The 10,832-nt window shown below is 38.9% G+C and overlaps 1 protein-coding gene across 1 annotated transcript; it reads right to left on the bottom strand.

Moving 5' to 3' along the window:
- Nucleotides 1-798: 798 nt before the first annotated feature.
- rbm12 (RNA binding motif protein 12) lies at nt 799-9,375 on the bottom strand. The gene is made up of 3 exons (XM_079857617.1): nt 9,239-9,375; nt 7,168-7,251; nt 799-5,226 (listed from the first exon to the last, which is right to left on the bottom strand). Exon 3 carries the CDS (start codon nt 5,202-5,204, stop codon nt 2,598-2,600), a length of 2,607 nt encoding a protein of 868 aa, XP_079713743.1. The 5' UTR covers nt 5,205-5,226; nt 7,168-7,251; nt 9,239-9,375; the 3' UTR covers nt 799-2,597.
- Between the last annotated feature and the right edge of the window lie 1,457 nt (nt 9,376-10,832).

The raw sequence follows: 10,832 nt of genomic DNA, 5'->3' as shown, positions 1-10,832 counted from the left end.
TTGCATGTATAGAAGTCTTAATGTCTATGAGAAAGCTTTACTTTTCAACATCAATCTCACCAATTCAAATCACCACCATAAAGCAATGTTTTAACTGTTATTGTGTACACAATTTATACCCCCGGTTTCACAGACAAGGTTTAAACATAGTCGCAGACTAAAATGCAGGTTTGAGCTGTTTTAACTGAAAGTAACTTGCTCTGCCATCTTAAAATATGTCAGTGCCATTGTTTTGTCTCAAGATTTACACCAGTAATGTTTTTTTTTCCTAAGGCACATTTATAAAAGCTACTTAAATGTCCTAATTGAACTAAGGCCTAATCCTAGCTTAATCTAAACCTTGTCTGTGAAACCGGGCCATAGAAACAATATTTCAATTAAATACCTCCACTTTAAAAAAAATATATATATAATAATAATAATAATGCAAATATATAAACAATATATTTCTGCAGCAATATGAGTTAAATTTTTTCCAGAATTACTCTGGCAATGAATAACATTTTATGTCTCAAAACGAAGACTCAATTAAATAAAAAAAAATTAAATTAAGAAGTCCCAATTTTCCCCCCACAATGCATTCTTCCTTAAAAACTAAAAAAACTATCAAACACTAATAAATCTGGCAGAAAATCCAATGCTCACAGATAGTTTATAGCAGCACTAATGTCTATGATTACAACTTACCTGAACATTAATGTTAATCAGGAATCAAGGCTCAGCATCAAAAAGGCACAAAGTAAAATATGTAGTCCACAATGCTTGAGGACCACCCAAGAATGCGAAACAGGCAGAAATGCACTCAATTCATCATGAATTTAATTCCAAAGCATTTCACAACACCAAAAGTACAAAAGCTCAACCCAAACAAAAAACTTGCGTAAATAACCGTGAACTTGTGCTTCTGAACAGGCCCAGTGCAAGCAGATTCAAAGCACCAAAGAGCAGCGCTTTAGAGCAATACCACTTGACCTGCTTTAAAGAAATGCATCGAGAATGTGCAAATTCTTTGAAAACCCAGCTGCTAGAGAGAAATGACAAGCATGTGCAACTTGAATAATCTTTTATGCAGCATATAATCATTTGCCATCATAATCCACAGCCAAACCGATGAAACATTTCATGTGCCTCTCATCAGTGCGGTTTGTATGAGAATTGTTCTTCCACTTTTATATCAGAACAAAGTTCAAAAACAGCCAAATACAACAATGTGTTCCTCTTTAATGTTTCATTTTAGAGACACTGCATTCTTAAAAAACCATCTGTGGCACAACTGGGGCAGAGTTTTTGATCCATACACAATTAAGACATGTTTTGTGTAATGCGGCAGGCATAAGGGCACACTAAATTTATGCTGTGCAGTTCAACAGAATCCAAACTAAAATAACTACTAGACTATTTTTTCACTCTAAAACACAAAACAGTATAAAGCTTTTACCTGAAATGCATATCTGTGGCAGCAGAAAATATCAAATTTAAAAAGTGAAAAAATTAAGTTTTAAATAAAGCACTGTGGGAAAAGGTCAATGCCACAATATTATAAAGAGTCTTAAGCAACAAGCAAAAGATTAGAGCTAGTCACATCTTTAGAAGACATCTGAAGGAAAAAAAAAGAAAAAAGAAAAAAAGAGATCCAAAATATAATTATGCAGTTCAATATGGGAAACAAGGAAGTCACAGCAAAACATTTTATTGTTCATATTTGAACTGAAAGAAACAGAAGGACAGGAGAGAATACAATACCTTTAAGTGTCATCATTTCAGGAATGGCATTTTATTGACAAAATAGTTCAGCTGGAAAGTATTTACAAGAGAAAAAGCGCTGGAACGTCAAAATAAACTACGTATAACAACTGATCCATTTCTGCAAAACTTTAAAAAAAGCCAAACATCCAAAAAAAAAAAAGGAAGCGATCATCAAACACCACAACACATTGTGAAGAGAGCTAAGCAAAGAGAGTAAAATGCTTTCATTTACATTATATTACAATGCCGCATGTGCTTCACATCCGCTTATAGTGTACAGTGAAGTATTGGTTTGACATCAGGCTTTTATAGCAATCCAATGTGACAGCAACAGATATTGATAAAGACAGCATTTGCATTTTATTGACAGAAAAAAACTTGCAGCAGAGAGCAAACATTGTAACTGAAATGTAGACATGTATATAGCGCACAATGCACAGCAGCAGTTTTTTTTTTAACCTCAAATGCGTATATGCAGCATGGATAATATACAGATGTGTAAAACTTGAGCAGAGATACCAAACAATGAGGAACTAACCTCCTCCACAGCTATTAGGCTCTAATGAACATACCGCTATGAAGTCGCCCCTTTTTCTGATCTGCAGATGTGAACTAAAACATTATTGGCCTGAAGTCTTAAACAACGCTGTTTAGAGGAATTTAAAATAAATATTGTCTTTCCTCAATTGTCATGCTTCATGAAACTACAATCTTGGATACATAATGTGTCCAGGAAAAAAAACGAATACTTGTCAGTTTCTTCTTCTGTACATAAAAACAACCAGTTTAGTTAATTTGTCAGAAAACCGTGTCAAAAGAAAACATAATTTGCAATGACATAGTCATTGTTTTCATCCCAAAGTGATCTTCACTTTTCTTGCCCCAATAGGCCTATCATTCAGGTCCATAACAGCAGCCATTGCTTCATCTTGGGAGTCAAAAGCAACCATTGCTTCCCCAGTGGGCAAACCTTTCTCATTGAATTGCAAGCATACAGAACCAGGCAACACTTGATATCCATAGAAAAAATCAATTATCTCATCAACAGTCACAGTAAAGGGCATGTTTTGAATTTTGACAATGGTGGGCCGTGAATTACCTGGACCACTGGAAGGTCCTCTAAGACTCTCAGAAGCTGGCCTCTGACCTTGGCTCCCTCCATGATTTTGGCCGATGGCTTTACGAGAAGATCCATTATCAAATGATGGGATGCCCCTTAATGGCTCTGGTGCACCAAAGCCAGAAGGTGCACTGGGTCTGAAACCAGGGTGCTCTAGAACAGGACCGGGCAGGGGTCCTCCAACCATTGGTGGGGGAAGGCCTAGCGAGACATCACCCAAAGCAGCACCAAGTGGCGGCAAAGGCGGTGGACCTGCCAGTCCATTACCTGGGGCAACGAATGGGTTGACAAAAGGGGGACCGTTGCCAAGGGTCCCTACAGCATTTCTCAGAAAACTAAACTCATCGCCTGTCATTCCTGGAAAAGCATGAGGCACTTGGGGAACTTGGGCCTGGGGCTGCGCGTGTGCATGAGAATGGGCATGGGAATTTCCTAGGGATTTCTGGCCTCTCTTTGCTTGTGGAGGAGGATTTCTCTCAACTTCCTTCATCTGATCGAATGTTACCAAATGAACAAAAGCATCCCTGCCATTCAATTTTTGCCTGTGGAGTCTCTCTGCTTTCAGTGCATCCTCGTCAGACTTAAACTGCACAATAGCCTGGCCAAGACCATTACCGTTTGCGTCAACTAGCACCTTAAGACTTTCCTCAAACAACTGAATGCCATCAAGAAAAAGACGGACATCTTTTTTTGTCACGTTATAAGGAATATTGGTTATGTGAGCACAACTCTTGGCACTCTTTCCTCCTCCTGAGCTATTCTTCTGATCACCCTGGGAACCCTGCATTCGTTTTCGAATGGTGTCTATCTTTTCATACATGTTTTTCTTTGTGATCGGATGCACCTGAATAAACCGACTACCCATGTACTGCATATGGCATCCGAGAGCAGCTTTGTAATCATTTTCATTCCTAAACTCCACAAATCCCTCACCGGTTGCCCTGCCATTGGGACCGTATGCAATGTAAATGCTATCTTCAACAATGTCAAGATTTTTGAAAAACTCAAAGATCTGCTTGTTTTCGGCTTCATACGGGAGTCCTTTCAAATACACACAGAATTCTAGTTTGTGGGGAGATCGGGATCTGGCTCGCTCGCGACCAGAGGGTGGTGGCGAATTGGCACTTCTGCGACGATGGCGATTGTGTTCGGAGTCACCACCTGGTTTAGACTGTCCTGCACTCTCTCTCCACTGTCGCTCTGTAGCTGGAGAAACTTCAACGTATCTTTGGCCAATCATTCCAGCATTTCTTTTCAGAGCTTCAAAAGACTCTTGGGGCGAGAAGAACTTAACCAATGCCCTGCCGTTGTTTCTACCCAGGTGGTCTTTGAGCAAACGAACAGACTCAATCCCAAGTCCCTGGAAGAAATCTCGGACTTCACATTCAGTGACTGAAAAAGGAAGGCCGTGTAGATGAACATAAAACTCATCTGGGTTTGTCGGTGCTGATTTCATGTGAGATTGGAGGTTAAGGGGGTTAAGGGGGTTTAGAGGGTTTAGGTGATTCAGGAACATTGGATTGTGATTTCCGAGAGACATTGGACCAGAGGCACCTATACCACCAGATAAAGGGCCGACTGGGGGAGGGACACCAGGATTGAATGGAGGAAGCGCAGACATGTGCGTCATGTGTGCAATGGGAGGGACCGGAGGCACTGACGTTAGCGGATTAACAGCAGGTACTGGTGGTAATGTGGATACTGGTGGGGGTCCTGGCATGGGGGGCATCGGTGGTAGAGTTGGCATGGTGGGCAAGGGAGGTATTGGGGGAGGTACAGAGTTCAAGGACGACATTGCCGTTGTCATTGTTGATCCCAAACTAAGACTTGGGCTGCTAAAATTATTAAAGTTTGGGGGCATATTTCCCATGGTAGTGGTCGAAAAGGTAGGGACAGTCTTGTTGCTTACAGGCTCGTGTGTTGACACTGCTGTGGTGGCTGTAGTCGAAGTTGTGTTACTAAAACCTTGTGCTGTGGTTGCCAAGTTGCCCCTTCCACTTCCACCAGTACTAACAGGTGGACCCGGCCTACTGCCATTTCCTGTGGCAACCTCTGCACTGCCGGTTTCAAAGCGCCTACGGCTCAGCTCAATCATGTTTTGCATTTCTGTTTTGCTACTCAGTAACAGAGACACCTTGGAACCTTTGATCGAGCCCCCTGTGCGCATCATTCCAAGCCTTGCATCTTCATCTGTGGCGAACACGATAAAAGCCTCACCGTGTTCACCCCCTACAATATGCACACCACCATCCGGGATGGTCAATCCAGAGAAGAAATGACGTATGTCCATAGTCCCAGCCACAATGGGGAGACCCTGCAAACGGATGACCACAGCCATGCTGAGGTGCAACAAAACACACCTGTAGATGAAAGAAGGCAACGACTGTCAGGCTATGGTAAAAGGTAAAAAGATAAAACAGAGAACCAGTATACAAACCACAAGACAATTAACAGCAAGACCAAAGATTATGTGAGAAACATTATGACAACAGCAGAATAAACAGCGCATGAATTTTAACACAAAGCCTAACACAGATTCTTAGCTCATCACACCTTTTAATGGCTTTGGAGTCATAGCTAAAGCACACTAGCTAGCATACTGCATTTCACTTTATATACAATACAACAATTTAGAATGAGGTCAAATCATTAAACACTTAATCTTGAAAGACTACATAACAAGATAACTACATAAAACAATGTTAAACACACCCATTGCCTGAGTTTAACTGAGAACTGAAGTCACAATCTTCAAATATGTCAGAAGTTTGACAACACTAATAATGTTATTTGTATAGCAAATGCAGCCCAGTCCAGTGTCCTGGTCCTGAGGACCCACAGCACTGCACATTTTTTTATATCTGACATAATCAGTTCAGTTCATTGAGCTTTCTCCTAATGAGCTAATGATCTGAATCGGGTGTTTTAAATAAAGGAAAAAAAATGCAGTGCTGTGGGACCCTAGGACCAGGACACAGGACCAGCATTGAAAACCACTGTTTTAGCTTATTTTACACAGTCCTTGGCTTGAAGATTGCTGACCAAAGGATTCCCACACATTTTGACCTAAACAAGATACTCTGAAGAATATGGGTAACCAAACAGGCCCAGGGCTCCATTGACTTCCATAGTATGGAAAAAAAAATACTATGGAAGTCAGTGGGACCCTGGACCTGTTTGGTTACCCATATTTTTCAAAATATCTTCTTATTCTTAATCTTCTTCGTGTTCAGCAGAAGAAAGAAATTCATGCAGGTTTGGAACAACTTGAGGGTGAGTAAATGACTAAATTTTCCTTTTTGGGTGAACTATCCCTTTAACTTTTCCAGAGTTAAAAATTACAACTTAAAAATTATCCTTATATTTCCAGGTTTTTAACAACTGTGGGAAGCAGGGCCAAACAATAAGGACTGCCCGATGGCCCGGGACCAGAGTAAACGTCGCTCGGGACAGTTTACGCAACGGTCACTTGCCCAATTGGGCCAGTGCTGCATTACGAGTTTATCATTTGCACGTGTTTTTAAGCCTTGCCAATTTAAATAAGTGTAAGACAGCGCAAAAGAGAAATCAATTCAACAGTGTGAGAAGTTTTGTGTGCGCACACATCTGAAGCGCACATCCACAAAAGACGCTTCTCCGACAGCATGCGAATGCTGAATAGAGCTCTCGATCACGTCTATTTTTGAACTGACATATTCACACAAAATAACTTCTAAAAATGTTTCAGAGTATCCTAGTAAAAACAGTCTGTTATATCTTAAGAGAACATGAAGAGTTGAGAAATACAACACATGTGTAACAGTATATTGGATCCATGCAGCTCTTAAAGTGACAGCTGCCTAATAAACCTGCAGCTGTGTTTGTTTTAATGTTAATCAAACAATATCTATTTTATTTATTTTAATTACTATTTTATAGTGGGGTCAGGTAAATTTTTGGCAGGGCAAATACAAATTTTAACCACTGGCCTGACCGGACCAGCAGAAAAAAATTCTTAGCTTTGAGCCCTGGGAACCCTCTGGAAAAAAATGTATTTGCTTTTTAACATTTTACTGTAGCCAGCAAAACGTCCCCCAAAACAATAATAGCATTGTAAAAATTTTAATAGCATTGTAGATTGTCATCCATTCACAAAGAATCCATACTGCAATGATATATTACTCAAGACAACAAAAAATTTCTAACAAATTTCGACATTTCTAAATTTATTAATTTTTCTCACTCTTTTATTAAACATTTTAAAAAAATAAGTTGACCAAATATTTCTACGTTTGTTTGACTAAGATCCCTCAAATGCTTACCTGTATTTAAAGTGCTGCTTCGTTACAAGATGCACAGGATACCCAAGCCAATCCTGACGGCAATCATTTAAAATCAATTCTCGACTGTAATAAAAAGAATAAATGGAGGGAAATATATGTAAACAGCATTAGAACAATCATACCCATGAGTGTCTCCAAGAAAACCATCCAGCAATTTCCAGCCCATTTAGTAACATTCTGCTACAGCAAAACAATAAATTGAATCACCACTTGTGCACATCAGAAGTTTGCCGGCTGCTTCGCAAAATCCATAAACATTAAAATTGGTCTTAGAAAACATGAATGTCATGTATTTCATGAACCCCAGCAAACATTCACACTTAACAGCAACACATCAAAATACAGGAACATTTTTAAACATTGTGTAGTATATTAAGCTAGAAAAACAGATTGTGACCTTTCATAGAAGTGAAGATAAAATCTGATAATGTTGGTAAATTGTGAGCAATGAATAAGAAACGTAATTAGAGAACCTCTCTAAAAGCATCTAGCCTGTTTAATCCTAACTCGTGTATTTCTAATCTGTAAATTGGTAACCTGTAAACATACAAGAATATCAGAAAAAAGGCCAATTTAGACACTAAAAAGTACAACCACTGTAGACACCTCTCTTCACTATTACACTACAAAAGAACATGAAATTTACACTCAACTTAGTCCATGGCACTTAAAGGGATGGTTTACCCCAAAATTTTAAATCTGTCATAATTTACTCAACCTTCATGCTGTTCCAAATCTATAAGACTTATTAGCCTAATTTTATCTTCAGTACACAAATGGAGATATTTATACAATATTCTTTCATCATCTTTGTCAATACCTTGAAAGTCCATGCAACTAAAACTTTAGGCTAATTCATCAAAAAAGTACAAAAATAGATTGTAAAAGTAATCCATAAGTTAGGCTATAGAGTGGTTTAAATCCAAGTGTTCTGACATGATCGCTTTAATTGAATATTTTATTAATGGGTCTTATGGGTTAGGGTGAGAAAATTATAACAGATTTGTGTGTGTGTGTGTGTGTGTGTGTGAACTGTTTAAATTGGAAGAGAAGTATTTGATCACCTACCACCAGAAACCACAAAAACTAGGTAAGTTGAGTAAAACAGTGTCTTCAAACACAAAATGAGCAACAACCTCCAACATTTTGCTTGATAAGGTTAATACAATGTTAAGTGGAAACTACGTCACATAATCAGACGCTAATAACCATGTGGACATAAAACTGAATGCATGTAGGCCAAAAAACAGGTAGAAACTACTAAAAACCAAATAATTAAAGTATGACATCAAGGTTGAGGTCTGTTAATTGCACTTTAAAAAACGTTGTATAAAAACCATAACTTGGCGATTTCCATTGCATCAACACTCCAATGTCACCATAATCAAACACTCCAATGTCAACATAAACGACCCCTCAAAGTACAATGTTATGCTTATGCTGAAATATGACGAAGTGTCAACAAACTTGATACAACATCGAATATGAAATGAGCTTCATCCAGGCAACTTTGCTTATTTTGAACGTTTACAGCTTGCTTTAGCTGGAACAACCACTGAAATAAAATAGCGAATCATAACAATAGAAACATGTAAAGCCGTTCGAGAAAAGCTTTGAAAACACAGCACTCTTAGATTTCTTAAAATGAAATGATCTAAGTAAATAGAGTTTAACAATAACATCAATCGTATGGCGTCATCAGCCATTCAAACCTCAAAACCAGCGAGATGACAAAATGGCGCCGTCTGTATTTACCAGCGCAAATGGATTGATGTCGTCTACAACTGAAACAAAGCTCGCTGCCATTTTCACAGTTCTTCAAATCAGCATAGCACGTTTTAGAGATCTGAAAACAACATTCACTGCACGGAAAGGAAGGGATGTCTGGCTAGCGGTGCATTGTCCATTTAAACAGCTCATTGCTTGCAGCTCACAATCACCCTGCCTTCCATTAAGCGTATAAAACCACTGCATGTTGCAAATGTCGAGAGTGTTGTGTATGGCTACATGAAATACATTGTGTGAATTGATGTACTTTGCATATTCTTACCGAAATTATTTGTCTTAACTGATCTTTTGAAAATAATAAAGACGATGCGCTTCAGTCGTCTTCTTCCACCTCTTGTTCGTCAGCGTCTTATCGTCGTGCTCAATCTGTTCAGTATCGACAGGAGAAAGATCGACGGCGCTTGCGCTGATGTAAGCCAATCAGTAAACGCGCAGCAGAGACATACGCTCGCTGTAGTAGGTGGGTCACTTGAGCAAGTGGTAGTCACTGCAGAGTCAAATGACGACTGGCTCCTCCTCTCTGGAGCTCCAATGGGGTTGGATTAGTCCAGCTCCTCCTCTCTGGAGCTCCAATGGGGTGGAGGGATAGAGTTGTGGGTAGGGTAAGGCAGAGCCATATATGACTCTGGGTTAGGGTTAGGGTGTGGTTGTGTGGTTGGATAGTCTAGCTCCAGTCTAGATGGAGTCTAGACGTCCAGCAAGGAGGAGCGAATGTGAAGCAGGACGTCATTGGACTCTGCAGTGAGCACCACTTGCAGAACTCTATGGATGGTCGGATGGAATTTATGATCGTATTTGCTTATTAGTCTAGATGGAAATAGGGGTCCACGCGCACCCCCCGGCTTTTTTTATGCCACCTGATTTTTTTAAATCTTTAAAGTGTCTATTTTCAGAATCTGCCAGGTACCAAGCTGAATTAATGTCCCAAAGGCTTCATTTTTAACCCTTTGCGGAACCCGACCAGAACCCGAAAAATAAAAAAAATTATACATCAAAAGTTATGGCACTTTATATCACATTAGATTTTTCGGGTTTGGTGCAAAGGTTTAAAAATAAAGCATTTTGGACATTATTTCAGCTTGGTACCCAATTTAATTTTAAAATAGACACCTGAATGATAAAGAAATAACAGTTTGTGAAAAAAAAAAATCACCCTATGCGCTTGAGAAAACGAAAATATAGTTGATCCTCTACACATTTTTGGCCATTTTTTGCTATTTTTGTCCAGAAATAGGGTCAATATGTTTTCAAATGTCAAAAATAACCATTTCATTCAATTCCTGGGGTCAGAATTGTATGGGAAAATATGTTAATTTGTCTCTGTATGTTGTTTACTTCAAATGTTATGCCACTTTCTATATAATTTTTGGATTTTTCGGGTTCTGGTCGGGTGCAGCAAAGGGTTAAAAATAAAGCATTTTGGACATTATTTCAGCTTGGTACCCAATTTAATTTTAAAATAGACACTTGAATGATAAAGAAATAACAGTTTGTGAAAAAAAAATCACCCTATGCTCTTGAGAAAATGAAAATATAGTTGATCCTCTACATATTTTTGGCCATTTTTTGCTATTTTTGTCCAGAAATAGGGTCAATATGTTTTCAAATGTCAAAAATAACCATTCCATTCAATTCCTGGGGTCAGAATTGTATGAAAAAATATGTTCATTTGTGTCTGTATGTTGTTTACTTCAAATGTTATGCCACTTTCTATATAATTTTTAGATTTTTCGGGGTCCGGTCGGGTGCAGCAAAGGGTTAAAAATGAAGCCTTTGGGACATTATTTCAGCTTGGCACCTGGCAGATTCTGAAAATAGACACTTTAAAGATTTGCAAAAATCAGGTGGCATAAAAA

The sequence above is a fragment of the Squalius cephalus genome (genome assembly GCF_949319135.1).
Source record: "Squalius cephalus genome assembly, chromosome: 22".
Taxonomy (NCBI): Eukaryota; Metazoa; Chordata; class Actinopteri; order Cypriniformes; family Leuciscidae; genus Squalius; species Squalius cephalus.
Note: the sequence above shows the minus strand (reverse complement) of the source record. Positions and strands in the feature narration are given on the sequence as shown.